Below are 18,285 nucleotides of genomic sequence, written 5' to 3' on the forward strand. Positions count from 1 at the left end.
ATCACAGAGATATAGAGTACAAAAGAAAAGGTATGCTTCCTAGAAACCTTACAGGGATTCCATTGCGGGTACACTGTGTTTGTATGGGTTCACCACAAAAGATAACCAATCCCAGAACTGTTACAAAATACAATAAGACTAGAGAACCTGTAGTCCCCCAAATACTATATTGTTAGATTCCAATTGCCACCGGTTTTACTCAACCTGAACAATAATGGCAATAGTAGTTTGTTAATACCTAAAAGACCCCTAGTACCCTAAGCATGCCCCTGCACACACCTATTTGACTTAATTATATTTTGCAAGTACTAAACATTTTAGTCATTAAAGTCTGCACAAAGAAATAATACTTTCTGTAATGGTACAGTTCAACATTCACACAAACTGAAAACAGCATCATTTAAATAATCAACTAACAATCAGCTCAATTATGCAGCAAGCTCACCACCTGACCAACAGGCTACTTTTATTGTTCTAAACATTTTATACTGATACAATCCCAGAATCAAACAGGCATAGGATTTTTAAAGATAAAACCAACAATATACTCCAGCACCAGAATTTCTGGCAATAAAGACATTAAAAAAACATTTAAAAACCCATAATCTGGAAAAGTACCACTTCAAGCTATTTTGAACTTAATTTGGTTAGGTACTAAATCAACTTTCAATTGATGAAAGTAGGACTCAGTTCAGGAGACAACTTTTACTCATGTGGAAATCCTTTTGATGACCCCCCCCCCAGCAGCTGCGGCCATTATTGAGCAAGCCACTTCTGAAAAGAGAAAGGTTTCAAAACATAGTGAAGCATAACTGTGTTGTACCTAAGTCCGAATCCCCTATATTTAACACCAATCCTGAGAAAGTCTCTACAGCCAAGCCTCTGCAACATAAATCCTACAGATTGCCTTTCAAAGATTTGGGGTCAAAATCCCTGCTACCTTTCAACTGAATATCTACATGATCTTTCTGCATTTTACCTCCAGACTGGCTGGGTTGGGGAATACATCGTCTTTCTTCTCATCCTTGTTCTTCTCAACAGGAACCCATTCCCCATATGCACTATCGGCTTCTTTTTTCCTGTGTTGAGATCCAGAAGAGACAGGAAACTCCTTTGTCAAAGTAACCTGATTTTTTGGAGCTGCTGGCTTTATAGTTGGAGTCTTAATGGAGGAGAAAAAAAAAGAGTATTAGTTTTATGAGCAATCATGTACACGTATGATCTGTGTGCATTCCCAGCACATGCTAAAACATGTAATGAACTGAAAGAAATCTAATCCAACTAAACAGTTTTATAATTTGATATTCCTGATAATTCTATAGAATTACTTGAGTGGATGTTTTATATTATGGTACCAAAACAAGTTTTGGAAAAGTATAACCAGTGTAAGTAGCATTCTGAAGGTTTAATGCTTCTGATCATTCTCTATAATAACTGTGTACTGTCAAATAAGTTCCAAGTTATGACAACCCTTTTCAGAATTTTCTAAGCATAACTAGTCTACCATTCCATTCTTCTGGGGACATTCTGGGACCAAGACTACACAAGCTGCTTCTTCTCTGGGGTGACGCAAACTCCTAACCTTCTAGCTCTGTAACCAGATGTCCAACACATTGAGCTATCCAGCTAGACAAGCATAGCCTAAAGTCTGCTATGATGAAGGGGAACACACCTATCTTCATTATGAAGAAAGAAATCACAGGTGGGCAACTACTGGGCTCCTACTTCTTGGCTTTCTATGATTCTTCTGAATCTTTACAAACTCATTTTCTTGCAGGGTCAGCTGTAGTCACATTACCATGGAATTTAAATTACATGGTTATTTAGATGGTACGTTCTGGCTACTAATTTCTGAATTGAAAAGCAGTAGTTGTTTTGCATAAAGCATACTGGAGTGTGGCTGGCTTGTGCACGTGGGTTTTCAATCTGTTTCCACATATTATTTTCTTTACAATGTGACACATATTGACAGGAATATAAACTAAGATCTGAGATAGTAGAAATCCACATTTCAGTCAGGAAGAATGGAACTAGGAGGATATTTAATAATTTCTTATAAAACGTTCTACCTGATTACTTCACAATTATATGCATCATCTTTCCAGAAGACACATTATCTGGATTTTAAGATAGTGTGTAAAATCTATTAAGAAGCAAACTTACAAAACTCCTTTCAATCTCAGTGGTTCCAAATTCTGCATTCCTAAGTTTTCATCATAATCTTTTTTTCAGTCATTAACAGTATCATTTCCCAGTGGCCACATTTATTTTCTGTAAAAGAATGTATAAAACAACCCAGAAAACTAACATATAATTTGCAATTGTACATTACTCACAGTTAAGTTGAAAAAAATAGGTTTGGGCTCGTTGAGTTTAAAGGGATGATTAATAAAAGGATGCTCTTCCTCCTCTTCATCAGACACATGAGGTTTATTCACAATCACATCATCTTCTTGGCTTTGTGCAATCTTCTTGCATTTCTTAAAAAAAAACACTGACACATGATGCAAAGCAATGGGCAGATAAAAATATATCACAGTGTTCAATTACTACTATGGGAAATAGAAGCATAAAATTAAAAGATTAAAAGAAACCCTTCGATTATGCTAATAATTTGTATACACTCAAAATGACAAATTCTGCAAACACATGCACACACACACACACACCAATTATTGTAATTTTTCGAAATAGTAATATTTGCTTCATTGTCATGTGCAAATTTTATTTTCTTCTTACCTCTGTGAGTTCTAATATAGTCTCTTTTGCTGACTTTTGTGTAACCTTCTCTTCCTTCTTTTCTGGAGTTATAACAGGCATTAGGCTTGGTGGTAGAGGAACACCAGCCTTCGCACACATGGCAGCTGCATTCGCTTTGGCTATTTCAAGTAGCTGTGCCTTGTCTACAAAAATATTAAGACATTAGTAATACTTTATATCAATTCTCAGGCACAATGCTACAGAATTCTAATTTGTGTTTAATGTTGTTTTTAGAATTCAATACATACAGTGGTGCCTCGCAAGACGATGTTAATTTCTTCCACGAAAATCACTGTCTTGTGAAAACATCATCTTGCGAAACGCGGTTCCCCATTGGAATGCATTGAAATCTATTTAATGCGTTCCAATGGGGGGGGGGGAATTGTCATCTTGCGAAAATCGTCCATAGAAAACATCATCTTGCGAAACGCAGTTCTCCATTGGAATGCACTGAAATCTATTTAATGCATTCCAATGGGGGGGGAACCATCTTGCGAAGCATCAGTCTTAAAAAAAAGTCTTGCAAAGCATAAACCCAAACATTGTCTTGCGAATCTCAACAGTGATCACAAAAACCCATCGTCTTGCAGATTAATCGTCCCGTGAGGCAGTCATCTTGCAAGGCACCACTGTATTTCCCTGAACAAAAAATACTAACAATATTCCAAAAGTACTTCTTGCCTCTGAAGCAAATCCAGACAGTCCCAGCGTATACCAGTTTGTTCTGCTGACCAGTTCAAAAATTCATAAAAAGATGCCTGTCATCTACATTTTTCTATACAATATTCTATAGGGCTGAATTAGGGCTTTTTATAATATGTAATCAGAAGAGAAATGTACTAATCAAGTGTTAATATATAATGAGGAATGTTAACTTTAGCTGGTTCAGATTACTATAGTCAGGAAGTTAAATAGAACTTTTCATCACATATCTGTGGCTCAATTATTACAGCAGCTACAATGGCATCTAACCTATTCTTGATCTAATCCAGGGGTTTCCAATCTATGGCCCATGGTCCACATCCGACTTGGCCTGCCTTTTTATCTGGCGCAGCGAGCAGGTGGGAGTGCATATGCATGTACACACATCTTCCTTCTGCTCTCAAAAATCTCTCAACATATATGTTGTGGCCCTCACTCTGAAAAGTTTGGAGAGCCCTGGTCTAATCCAAAATGCCAGGTGTTGACATTTAAAGGCAAAGAAAATTAGAAAGAAAGATACTTAATGGCCTACCTTTCTCCATATATGTTTAGTTGCCCCTTGAGATATTTTGAGGAAGTTCTCTTCCAAATCCTAATCCAAACCTGAACTGCAAACAATTGCAACAGAACTATAACTCTGAACTCCCTGCCAAGGAAGACCCATATCCACCTCTCTCCAAAGCTTTCAATTTCTTTCCCAGTGGGCATTTTGCCTAGCACATTCCTAGTTCTACTCCAACATTTTTTGTTGCCTCAACTCTCTTTATTGTTCGTAATCTAGCATTTTAGTGTTTTTTAAAACATTAAATCATAAGACAGAGGATTTCCTTTAGCAGAAAAAGAGAATAAAAATAATTTAAATCAGTACAAATTATTTCTACCATTCAGATGTCATACAGCCAAGTACAATAAATGATATAATCTGGGGGGAAAGCCAGATTTGGGAACGGTGATGGTACATTTTAGCTGCTGATACATTGTTTTAAAACAGATGAATTCACATTAGGTAGCATGGAACTATGGACTACATGGAAGCATATTTTTAATCCCCAAGGGAAAGCATTACAAACTACAACAGTATAGCAAATTAACCTATTTCTGCTTTTAAAGGCAAAATTTGTCAAGAGCTTCTCCACAGAGATGGGGATTCATCTTCATAGATTCAGACAAATCCTGCCGGCACAGGTGGTTGGCCTGATTTACACCTGCCCCTAGAACCCGCCAGTCCACTTACTGAGTGGTGCACGCAGCCAGCATTGTTGTCAGCATGTCAATCATGGAAGTAGCCCAGTTGCCACAGCCCTGCCTCCCAGCTTGGTCAAGCACTCCAGCAAGGGGGTGGGATGACGAGTCTCACAGCTCAGCTACTGAGTGGCCGTCTGAGCAGGGAGATGGGGTTGCAGCAGCTGGGCTACTGCCACAACTGGTATGCTGATGACGCTGGCCACATGCACCATGTGGGAAGTGGACCAGCAGGTTCTGGGGACAGGTGTAAATCTGGTCAGCCACCTATGCCGACACGATTCGTTTTCGTCTACGAAGACAAATCCCCCATCTCTACTTACCCGAATTAAAATTCAACATACTGGCAACATTGTAAATGTCAACTTCTGTAAAAGAAGCATTTAACTGTGTCTAGTCTACTAACTGACATTACTATGCATCACTCAAAAGTATGTCATCTTTTTGATACTCTCCTGGGCTGGCCCTGATGATCTCAACTGCAATTACAGAACATCTTTTCAAAAGCTTTCAGCTCTCTAGCGAGTGTGAGAAAACTACAATTAATATGTACAGTTCAGGATACTTTTCTCAAAGACAGCAAATACACCACTACTGGATTTTTTTCCCTAGCAATTATAGGCTGAAATCTAGTATTTAAATTGAAACTAGGGTAGGTCCATTAAATCAATGGAACCTGAGGAATTGACTCACCAAATCTCCATGGCTTCAATGGGCCTACTCTAGTTGTGACTTACTACTGGATTTCAGCCAAAGGTATCAATCTTCAGGAATGCTGCACTGAGAAATACAATATGGTGGCATTAACAGTACTTAAAAGCAATCTACATAAACCTTCAAAAAACACTGCTTTGCACATACACAAAATGGAGACTACTTACCCAAGTCAGTTAGACGTTTCGGTGATCTGCTTGAAGATCTGGATCTTCGATGATCAGGTGATTTACTGGGGCTTCGTCTTCTCCCAATGGACCTAGAGCATCTTAAACGGGCAGGTGTTCGGCTTCGGGAACGTAATCTAAGAGATATTCTGTAACTGTCTCTTGAATCAGATCTCCTCCTCCTCCTGTCAACAGATCTTGATCGATTTCTCCGAGATCTCCTACGTCTTTCTCTTGATAAAGATCGCTGTCTTGACACTGACCTTGATCTAGTTCTCTTCCAACGTCTTGAACGTGATGGTGAGCGAGTCAGGGATCGTGTTCGGGATCGATGATCAGATTTTGATCTTGAGACTCTCTTCCGTGTCAATGATCGAGAGCGATTCCTCCTAGATCGTGATACTGTTCTACGTCTATGAGATCTGGTTTCTGGGGACTTAGAGCTTTTGCTCCTCGATCTTCGTGAACTCTCTCTTTCACCTGTTTTATCTATGGATTTGGATCTAGATCTAGATTTGGATTTATGTTGCTCAGGAGATCTTGAGCGATTATGCACAGTTGCTTCCACAGATTCAGTTTTCTCAGTGTTTTCAACAGATTTGGACTTTGATCTGTATCTGGAGTGTTTCCCTCGTGACCCATCTGAAGAAACTTTGTCTTTTTTTCTTTCAGAGGATTTGGATCTGGATTTTGATCTAGATACATGACAATCTGATGACTTAGATCTTCTACGTCTAGACTTCACAGGAGGCTCTCCTTTTTCAACTGATTTTCTTCCAGATTTATGATCAGGGGATTTGGATCGTCTTCTTTTTGACCTTGCTGAACTTTCTGTGTTCTCAACAGATTTGGACCTAGATTTGCGATTATCAGAAGACCTGGAACGCCTCCTTTTTGTCCTGACTGGAGTCTCTCTTTTATCAACAGATTTGGATCTAGATTTGCGATCAGAGGACAAAGATAGTCTTCGCCTTGGCCTTATTGAAGTTTCTCTTCTGTCAAGAGATTTGGACCTTGATCTGTGATTATCGGAGGATCTCGACCGCCTGCGCCTTGTCCTAACTGAAGTCTCCCTTTTGTCCACAGATTTAGACTTAGATCTGCGATTATCAGAGGATCTGGATCGCCTTCGCCTTGTCCTCACTGAGGTCTCTCTTTTGTCCACAGATTTAGACTTTGATCTGCGATTATCAGAGGATCTGGACCTCCTTCGCCTTGTCCTCAGGGCACTCTCCCTTCTTTCACAAGATCTGGACCTAGACTTGTGAATTTCAGGGGACCTGGATCGCCTTCTCCTTGTCCTCACTGAAGATTCTCTTCTGTCATCAGCTGATCTGGATCTAGATTTATGATGATCAGAGGATCTGGACCGTCTTCTCCGTGTTCTAATTGAGGATTCTCTTCTGTCAAGAGATCTTGATCTAGATTTACAATGATCAGAGGACAGAGATCGCCTTCGCCTTCTCCTCACTGATGTTTCTTTTTTGTCAACTGATTGTGATCTGGATTTGCGATGGTCAGAAGATCTGGAACGTCTCCGCCTTGTTCTTACCAAAGTCTCTCTCCTGTCAACTGATCTGGATCTAGATCTGTGATTATCAGAGGACTGTGATAACCTTCTCCTTCTCCTAACTGATTCTTTCCTGTCAACAGATCTGGATCTAGACTTCCGATGATCAGATGATCTGGACCGCCTCCGCCTTGACCTTACAGAAGTTTCTCTCCTGTCTACAGACTTGGATCTGGATTTAGGATGATCAGGACTCCGTGAACGTCTTCGTCTAGATCTTACTGAAGATTCATTTTCTTCTTTTCTGTCAGCAGATTTTGATCTAGACTTATGACGAGAGGTAGAATGCTTTTTCTTGGAATCAGAATCATTTTTACTTCTAGAGCGTGCTCTTCTTGTTGATACTTGTCTAGAGACAGACCGTGATCTGGACTTTTTTTTACGTTTTTTTGACTTGGACAAGGATTTTGATCTACTTTTCTTTGCTTTTTTACCACTCTTACTTTTATCTTTACTTTTGGTGCTTTTCTCACTTTTCTTGTCTTTCAAAGTACTTTCTTCATCTTCCTTCACTAGGTCCAAAGATTTTGGAGCACTTTCTGAATCCTGATCCGTCAACGAGTCCTCTACAGTCACTTCCAAGTCCTTACCCTTTTCCTTCTGCACAGATTCAACAGTTGGTTCTGAGTCTTTTGCTTCTAAGAATACTTTTTCACTTGTTTTCAAATCCTTCTCTGTCCTGTGCACACATTCTAAAGCTATTTCTGAATCTTTCAACATTGAAGGTACCTGTTGGGTTTTTTCCAGGTTATCTGATGTTGTACATACAGGCTTTACAGCTGTTTTTAAACTTTGCTCATCCAAAGAAACATGTGGAATTCCACCCAAGTCTTTTTCTTTTGCTGATTTCAAAGGCTCTTCCGAAATCTCGGCTTCTGCTAATACATGTTCTGTAGTTTTTTCCAGATCTTTCACCTCTGTTACAGACATGCATTTTGAATGTTGTTCTGAAATGTCTATACTTCTTGCATTTACACATTCAGGAACAGGTTCAGTGTCATTTGTATGCACAGCATGGCTAGATTCCACAGTCACTTTAGATGTCTTTTCTTCTAACAAAAGTCCAGAAGTTGAGTTTTGTTCTAATTCCTGACTCGCCAAAGCTAACAGAGTTTTTACTCTTCCTTCAAAATCCATTTGTACTTCTTCACTTAATGATGCTGATGCAACCTGGAGATCTCTTACCTCCTGCAAAGACTTACACTTATTAGCTGCATCAATATCTTTTGATTCTACTGAATGCACAAATTGCAGAGCATTTCCAGTTTTTAAAAACAATTCTTTATCATTCAACTCTACTATAACTTCTGAATTTGCTTTTGAACTTTTGACATCTACAAGAGATACTATTTCAGAAGTAGGTCTTGGACTTTTTCCTCCTTTAAGAGACACTGTATCCATATTGGCACTGGTATTCCTTAAATCTGAGATGTGTGCATGTTCCACAGTGATTTCTGAGCATTTTCCCTCAAAGTGCAGATGTAATTGTGATTGCTTTTCTGAACGGGGTATTGTTTCCATATATTTAGGTTCTGAAGTACTTTTTAGATCTTCCATATTACTTAGACATACTACCTCTGAAACTGGTTTTGAAGTTTTCTCTATCAGGTTTTCAGATATTGGTGCAGTTATGTACTGATGTCTCTCCACATCACACTCAGTTTCCAAAGTAGTTTCAAGAAATTTTACTTCTGAAGTATTTTCTGGTTTCAGATGCATCTCAGAGTCAATTACTTCTAATGCTTTTGTCTTTGCAACTGTCCCAGAGCATTTCAAATCTGATGCATCTAAACATGTTGGGCTAGTTTTTAGGTCTAGAATTCCTGCACCACTGGTTACTTCTGCCGCAGAGACAGATTTTAAAGACTCTAAATCTAGTGTGTTTAACTGCACAGCAGTGGTTACTGCATCTTTTACTCCCAATTCCTTTTCAGAGTTCACTGCCTGTCCTAAATCTTTTGTTTCTATGACAGGTACAGAGTCTACCACACCATCTGAATTCCTGGACTGTAATACACATACAGGTGTGGAAGTTGTTTCAATCCATATAGTTGTTTCTAAACTGCTCGTCTGTCTTGTATCTAAACAGCTGGAGCTTGCTTCCAAATCTGTAACGTCTACCATGAACACAGTCATAGACATGTCATCATCCTCTTTCTCTGAGACTGTTATTGACTCAGAAACGGATTCAGAATATTTTACTGCCAATTCTGTATCTGGTTCTAAATCTATTCCAGAACACTTTTCTTCTACTTTGCCTGCAGCTTTTAGCACACTTTCTGAAATCTGTCTGCCTTCATTTTTAAGTATTTCAGAGCCATTCACACTAGTTGAAGATCCTGTGTAAATAGAATTCATCTCCTTTCTGCCCAAAGATTCTGGGTGTGTTTTGTACTTCTGGCTGGCTTCTAAATCTTTCAGATTTGTCATGCAAGTAGGTTCAAAAGTTTCTTCCAACATATCCACAGATTCAGTTGATGCTTTTGAATTTTCAGTAGTCACAACTGTTTCAGCAGCTTTAGCAGCATTTAACTGTTCACTGGCATCCACAGAGATAAAGGAAGAAGATGATTTTCTTTCTACCATATCTGCTGCAAATAGAGATGGTGGGGTTCCTGCTGATTTTTTAACTATTCCCAATTCTTCACACTGTGGAGGTATTTCCAGATTTTCAGTATCAAACACACACAGAATTTCCGGATGTGCACCCAAATTTGTAAGTGTTGGTGCTTTACTCCTAAATGCTTCATCAGACTCTTGCAACACTGATATAGTATGTAATCCAAGAAGCATTTCATTTTTCTTGTGAGATTCTGAAATAACTTCTGATGGTACTTTCAATTCACCTTCTTGAATATCTGCAATTTCTACACCTGCTTGAAAAGTAGCTCCTGAATCAGTTTCCAAGGTTTTTGCATCAGTGATCTTAGATTCCAAAAGTGTTTGGGAATCTTTCACTTGAATTGAGTAGAGTGGTTTTAGGATGTTCTCTGAATTGATGTTTTCCAGGTGCAGAGAATCTGGATGGTACTCTGATTCTACTACCTTGTGACTCATACTAGATTCTGAAACTATAATTGGGTCATTTGCTGAATCATACAGAAATTCTGGGGCTGCCGTAATTCCTGCTATTTCTGTCCTTTCTTCCAATTTCTGTATTTCTTGCTGATTATTTAACTCATCTGAAAACAAAAATTCTGGACTTGTTCTCATATGTTTAATCTCACAATCATACGCAGATCCTAAGTTTATCTTCTTGATGTCTGTGTTTGTTTCTTGCAAAGATTCTACATTTTGTTCTGCATGAGATTCTGCAACTGATTCAACTTGTTTTATAGTACTGATGAACTTTGAAAAATGTTTTGGACTACTTGACTTTGAAATCTTGAACTCCAGTTTTTTCTCAGGACTGCTCATATCCATCCTTGTTGCAAACTCTACAGTTCCCTTTAACTCTTGTATGGCTGCTACAGTCTTTAATTCTGGAACCATTCTTGATTTTAATATATTTGTTTCTTGAAAAGATTCTGAAGTGGGCAATAGACTTTTGCTTCCAGCAAATAACTCATTTTCTGCTGGGCTTTTGGACCCTTTTTTAGACACTTTCTGACATCTTGATAGAACATGCAAATCTGTTGCCTCTGCGTCATGCTGATTCTTCTCCACATGCTCATGAGTATCAGGGGTTCTCTGCTCTATTCCAGCCACAAAATGGGAAACAGTGTCCATTATCCCTTCCTTAGACACAGCTTCGAGAGTGTCAGAGTATTTTCCACTTGGCATTACTTTAGACTCCAACGTTGCTCCTACATTTTTTTCATTTCTATGCAAAAATTCTATATTTTTTGGCAAATCATTCATGCCATCATTTATTTCAGATTCTACACTTTTTACTTCTTTGGATTCCCTAATATGCCGTTCTTCCCTAATGTCTGCATCCATCATGACAAGTGACTTTGGAATTCTTTCCAAATTTGCCGACTGAGCTGTAGGTTCTGTATAAAGTTCTAGACTATGTTCTGAATAATTTGCAAATATCATATGCAACGAATCTGAAGCAGCATCAATATCTTTCTCTCTTTTCTCCCCTTCCAACTCTAGACTGGCTTGAAAATCTTTTCCCTGTGCAACTGTAGCAGATTGTAAGATGTCTTTCACATATTGTGATTCTGAAGTACATTCCAAATTTCCCACGGTAAGAGAAGTTTCTGAACCTTTCCTCAAATTCTTCAGATTCACCACAGGCTCATTTTCTACTTCTCTTACATTTATACATTTTGAAATCTCCAGATGTTGTGGTTTCGCTATATCTGTAGTTTCTGGAATGGATTCTAAATCTTTAAGTTCTGGAACATGTTCAAACTGTGAAATGCTTTCAGGAACATCCACCTCAGTTATTACATTCTCCTCTATTACAGTCTCCACAGATGCTTCCACACAACTCACTTGCACAAATTCTTCACATTCTGGAGCAGGATCTATATTCCTTGCTGCCACTACTGAAAAAGGCTCTGGAACAGTATTCCAATTTTTTGTTTGTACTGCATGTTCTGATCTTGTTTTCAAATATCTCATCTCAGTCTCTTCAAATTTTGAAGTAGTATCTGAAGTCTTTGCTTCTACTGCTATATCTGGGACAGATGCTATTAAATCTTTCCTGTTTCTAACCTGCAGTTCTCGTGTTCTTCTGACATCTTTTTCATCCATTATTGTTTGCAGATGTCTTGGTTGTTTTTCAGAATCTTTCAACTCCATGATTTCAGAGACTTGGGTGTCTTCTAATTTTCTCATCCCTGGTACTGTCTCAGCATTACTAGCTACACCCCTGGATTTTTGTGCATCTGATTCTACAGTTCTCTTTAACTCTTCTTCTAGAAGCTTTGGTTTTATTGCTGAGATGGGTTCAAAACCTTTTTCAAATCTTCCACGCTGAGCTTCTGGGGATGGCAAGTCTTTCAACTCTGTGCTAGAGTCAAGTTGTTGAATGTTTTGTAAATCTTGTGTTGTGACAAGTCTTTCAGAATCAGGAATACCATCGTTTTTCATTTCTGTAGCATGTTTTAGAATTCTTTCAGAAGCTTTTACCTTTGCTGTATTCAAAAATTCTGAAGTTGCTTCAAAATCTTTCCCTACCACCATAGCCAAAAATCCCAAAGTTGTCACTGAATCTTTGGATTCTGCAGAGGCCTCAACAGAAGGTTGAAGATATATTTCTGATGAAGCTGATACTGACTGTTTCATGCTTTGTGGATTTAAAGATTCTGTGACCAAGTTCAAGCTCTTGGCCTCCAACATGTCAGACTCCAGACTGGTTTTCAAATTTCTCTGTTCTACTCCTTGAAAATGTGGTCTGTTCTCAGGAACGTTTACTTCTTCTGTTGCCTTCAATACTGAACTAACTTCAGTTTGATCCATACTAGATGTTCCGCTTCTAATCACAAAAGTATTGCCACCTACAACATCATCAATGTTTAAAGACTCATCTTCTGTAAGCAAATTCACTGATGTGTTGGTAGGCTGGTAAGGGCCATTTTTCAATTCTCTCTCATTTACAGGCTCAACTTTATTGTGCTCTTGAATACTAACTGAAGCAGTATTTTCTTTCAACATATCTGATCTGTTCCTATCAGAATCTGTATCATTTGAATTTGACATGGCTGTGTTTACGTTTTCATATGCATTTTTTTCTTGAATCCATGCAGAGCTCTGTGTCACAGCAGACATAAACTGCATGTCCACATCTTCTTCTGAGCTCAATACGGCCACTGAATTTTCTGGTTCTGAATTAATAACATGCTGCAAGTCTCCACATTCCTTTTCCTGGATATTTAGTTTTGCCTCTTTAGATTGCTTTTTATATTTTTTATCTTTTTTCTCCTTCTTTCTCTTTTTCTTCTTCTTTTTATCTTTGTGTTTTTTATCCTTCTTAGATTTCTTCCTTGGAATTTCATCTTGCACTTCTTCAGATAAGCCTCTTTTAGCAGACTTAGTTCTCACTATATTCTCTCCGCCATCTAAAATGAAAAAACGTTTGTTAAATTCTAAAACAAAAAATATAAATCTCTCCTCCAAATGATACAAAATTCCATGTATTTGAAGGTGAAATTTTGAAAAGCTAAGGAATCATTATCTGTAAAATTATGTGGACTATAGAATATACCATTTTCATCAAGAATTAAACGGGTATTCAAGCACTGTCCCCTCTGCTACTTTTTCCCATTTACCAATAATATCTTCCACTCTAGAATTTAGAGGACTCCACCACCCATGAAAAAAGTGGCAAAACAAGCAGCATTCACGCATGGGTGAAATTTATGGCAAAATATCTTTAGATTAAAACAAGAAATCTTATAGAAAATCTGAAAAAAGCAAAGACTCAAATAAACCTGGCTACCTAAAAATAACAATTTTCTGTCTTATTCAATTTTACATGGATTCTAAAGAAGTGATCACCATTGTCAAAACTGTTCAGCAACCAAGAATTACAAACTGCAAACATATCACATATGAACTGTATGTTCATCTGCCACATAATAACACTCATAATTATTTAAAATGTGTAAGAAGATCATTAAGTGTGCATGATAGTTTACAAGTTACAAGTTACTAGCCCAAGAGAACATACAATTTGTCTCAAAAAGTGAGATTTGATAGCCCAATTCAATTGTAACACCAAAGCAGAAGTTGCTGTCATGAATTTATATGAGCTCAAACACTGCTCGTCTACCATTCTCCCTCAACACAAACTGAAATAAGTGAAAGAGTTAGCATTTGAAGTGAGAGTTCTCTCTTACATTTTAAATTTCAGTTTATGCATAACATTACAAGTTTTCAAAAACAAACCATCAATTAAAAACAAAGAATTTAACAGGCTCATTGTGTCCAGATTGAAGAATATTTTACATTTTGCTTAGTAAAATCCAGTAATAGAGCTTACACTGCATGAGGTGAAAATGTCATTAGTCTTACATGGCTGAAGTACTGGATTTAGTACTGGATTTTGTCCACTGTTTCACTGACTTGTCTTGCAGCAACAAAAATTCTATAGACTACTATTTGAAACTAAATTATTAAGAAGCCAGTTCATCATAATAGCAGAAGAAAAATATCAAGGCAAAATTGACGTGTAAAATTAAAGAATCAAAATCACTATTGAAACTACAGTGGAATCTCTACTTACGAACGTCCCTACCTACGAACAATCCAACTTACGAACAGCTCCATTCACAAAATTTTGCTTCTACTTGCGAACAGAGCTTCAAGAGCCAAAGGAAAAGAGGCAGGGGAAAACAGCGGGAAATTAAATTTGCTAACCATTGGTGGTGAAGAGGCTTTCGCCCCGTCAGTTAGGAAAAGGGAGGCTCAGCCTCCCGGGGGTCCCCCACCACTGCGATCGCCGCCTTCGAAGGCCTCCTGGGGTCCCCCACCACCGTGACTGCTGCCATCAGAGACCTCCCGGGGGTTCCCCGCTGCCGCGATCACCACCTTCAGACCAGGGCTTCTCCTGGTAGGTCCAGTCTACCCCAGAAAATCCTGTGTTGGGGTGGGGAAGCCTTGGGAGGCCTCCGAGGGAAGCAATCGCGGCAGCGGGGGACCCCTGGGAGGTCTCCGATGGTGGCAATTGTGGCAGCGGGGGACCCTCGGGACATATCCGATGGCGGCGATGGGGGACCCCCCCGGAGGTCTCTGATGGCGGCGATCACCTCTCCGATGGCGGCGATCACGGTGGTGGGGGACCGCAGGAGGCTTCGGATGGGTAAGGTGCTCCTTTTTTAAAAAAGTTGTTCTGGGTGGATTTTGGAGGGTGGGTTTGGGGGGTTATGTTTCTATGTTGTTTTGTTTTTGGGTTTTTTGTTTGCTTGCTTGTTTGTTTTGCAGTCCCAGTGTGGGGCTTGCTGTGTTTCTTTTTTCTTTCTTTCTTTTTTGTATTTTTTTTTCTTCAGCCGGAACGGATTAATCGGTTTTCAATGCATTCCTATGGGAAATGGAACTTCTACTTGCGAACATTTCAACTAACTAATGAACATCTTCTGGGACGGATTAAGTTCATAAGTAGAGGTTCCACTGTATACAATTAAGCCAAACTACAGCTGACTTGGTAAGTAAATGGTATTTGTTAAATCAGCATTTATATATGCCATACCGATTCAATGCATCTACTCTAATTAAGACTAACAACTGAATTCAAAAATTATCTGAAGGGCTTGATTGGAATTAATACACTTCAAAAATTACTAAGAAATAGCAGACCACAGTTATGTATTGAATAACATTTATAAAATAAGCAAAGCAAATAACTTTCTAGCATCTAAATTAGCAGCCACAACAAGTAATAACTTTTCCAGCAATGTATTTTGATAAAGAGCAAAGGATATGAAACAGGAAAGTGTATTTAGAATGCCAGCCTAAATTTAATGAGGCAACAATCGATGAATTAGGTATTTCCTATAATTTTTCATGTGACAACTTTATTTAATTATCTATAACATGTTTTATGAAATCTTAACAAACCATGTTAATATGCTTAGAATTAACCATAGTCGCTGTTTACTCAGAAGTAAGTTTCACTGAGTTATTGATTTTCTACTAATTAAAATTACAGTCCTAATGTAATCTTACATGTAAGCAATTGCCACATTAAGTTTTACAGAAGGTATCTCCATGCCTGTCACAACAGGATGCCACACAGCACTTTAAAAAGCATGATTGTAAAACTATCCACAAAATAAAAAAAGCATTTACAGGCACATAGACTGAGGGCTAAATCCAAATCATAATCTGAACTAGAGTAAACCCATTGAATGGACGAGTAAGCACTGCTTTTCCAAAGTTTCAGTGATACATTGGATTTATTCTAGTTTGGACCAGCAATTAGATTTAACCATTTCTCTATACAAAATATTAATCTAAAATTGTGGTTGCACATTTAAATACATAAAATTTGAATATTCTTTACCTGGTTTGCATTGTGACTCTGTACCCAACACTTCTGATAATACTTGTTCTATTTTCTGCACCAGTGGATCATTCTGAAAATTCCCAATAGATGGAATTGTATCATCTGAAGGGTTCACTTGGTCAGGTGAGTTTATTTCACCATTGTGCTGACTTCCTACCTTCCCACTAGTCGATAAAAATATGCAAAAATTGCAAGGTCAGAAACACTTCAAAGATTAATGTCCATCAATACAATACAATTCCCCAATTTAAAATTAAATACATGAGTCCTGCATAATTACTACAGTTCCACACATAATTATACAAATTTCTCTCAAACAAAATACAACATATATTCACACTAGAACTATAATTTTGTCCACTATCATATGCTAACCAGACCCCCCCCCCAAAAAAAACATGACTTTGAAAGTGGCAACGTACGGTAATTAAAGTTTCTGATTTGAATTCTAATTGTTTTAGAAACAATGAAGTAGGACAACAGTCAGATCAACTATTTCCATCATGGCTTAACAAAAGTATATGTTAGACACATGTGTCAAACTCAAGGCCCATGGGCCAAATCCAGCCCGCTGGGCTGTTTCATGTGGCCCTCGGAGTATTGCTTGCTACTGTGCAGTATACAATATGCAGGGGCTAAAATGGTCATCCATAATGCTCCGCAAGAATACTGGGAATCCACCCAGTGGGACTTCTAATCCCAGCACTCCAAGCAGCAGAGTCATAAAGTGCAGTAATAATCAAATGAGGATTATATTTAATATGATAAAGAGTAGATACATTTATATACTTTTACAGATACAACAGGCCCTTTTAAGGGCAACCATAAAGCCGATACAGCCCAAGATGAAACTGAGTTTCACACCTGTTAGAATGTCTCCTTTAAAATACACAATCAGATTTCTAATGATACCCAATACTCATATTTTGGATTATAAGCAAAATATGTCTGTAGCGGATTGTAGATTTGCATTTGGACTATACAATATGGATATTGTACATGTTGACTGTTACATTTTTTCGTAACATGGGTGATAATAGATGTACAGGTATGTTAAAAATACCACACTACCACTAATTTTGTTAATTACACTTCCCTTGTGGCATCTATTCAAAATATATGGGTGAAAAGAACAGTCAAAATTTCAGCATCAAATTAAGAACAGGATGCTAGAGATCCTATTCCATGCAACAGTTTGTGGAATGGTTCACCAAAGAATAATTATTTGACCTCCTCTTTCATAAAATTGTTTCATGAATACTGTACTAATAATTGCTTATTTATTTTGTGGTAGAGCAGGCAACCCAAATACAAGAGGACTCTCGTTTCCATCCTCACTGGGGAAAAATTCCCTCTGTTATTTTTCTCCATGTTTAAATAATAGGTTGGCTTTAAATTTGTTCCTGTGAGATACATTTTAAAAAATTAATCCTGTCTGCTGCATACAGCTGCTTACAAAAAACAGAATGTATTCATTCCCCTTTATATCATTAAAAAAATACCGCAACAGAAGAGGCATATATATGATTTAACTTGCTGTGTTATTTCATTTACTGATCATGTAACTCATTTTCGGCACTAGAATTTGAAGCGTTATATGTAAACTTCTTTCTGACAGTTTTCCATTTCACTTAATTAGTATGCTTCAGAAGACAAATTACCTGTTCCTTATAATGCAATTGTAAACCCAACACACATTAAAACATTGAGTGCTTGTCCATGTCAGTACTACTGTTTAAAATTTAGGGTGAAACATGTCTTGCACAAAGTTTCCTTTGCCCCTTCTCCCACCCCCAAACATGTTCCAGAATTCCCCAAATCTCCAAAGAAGTGGGGGAGAGGATATCTTTCTTCCACTGTTGTCTATTCTGCTAGAATTCACAAATCTAAGCACCTAAAGCATGGAAACAGGTATTTCAAGACATCCTGACCCTAGGATAAACCACACACAAAATTATTGTTGATAATATGTTTATATCTTACAAGCCTTTCCAAGAACAGGCTTAATTCCAAAGTACGTGAACTACATGTATTCAGCAAAAAATACTCCCACAACTGGTACAATCCTTTTCAACGATGTAAGTCCCACTGAGTTTATTGTGTAGTTTTAGAAGAAGAAGCATATTAGTCTGTGCGAGTGTATCAGGCAAAATCCAAAGAAACAAAACAAA

At 38.0% G+C, this 18,285-nt stretch overlaps 1 protein-coding gene across 2 annotated transcripts in view; it reads right to left on the bottom strand.

The window, feature by feature from the left end:
- Positions 1-18,285, bottom strand: part of SON (SON DNA and RNA binding protein) — a 35,352-nt gene that overhangs the window by 16,076 nt on the left and 991 nt on the right. For both annotated transcript variants that reach the window (XM_020796194.3, XM_020796195.3), the window contains exons 2-6: positions 16,112-16,278; positions 5,586-13,169; positions 2,740-2,903; positions 2,337-2,480; positions 980-1,162 (exon numbers count right to left, since the gene is read on the bottom strand). In XM_020796194.3, coding sequence (XP_020651853.3) covers positions 980-1,162; positions 2,337-2,480; positions 2,740-2,903; positions 5,586-13,169; positions 16,112-16,278 — 8,242 coding nt within the window. The remainder of the gene's footprint in view (positions 1-979; positions 1,163-2,336; positions 2,481-2,739; positions 2,904-5,585; positions 13,170-16,111; positions 16,279-18,285) is intronic.

Source organism: Pogona vitticeps, chromosome 3, assembly GCF_051106095.1.
Source record: "Pogona vitticeps strain Pit_001003342236 chromosome 3, PviZW2.1, whole genome shotgun sequence".
In the NCBI taxonomy this organism is placed as follows: domain Eukaryota; kingdom Metazoa; phylum Chordata; class Lepidosauria; order Squamata; family Agamidae; genus Pogona; species Pogona vitticeps.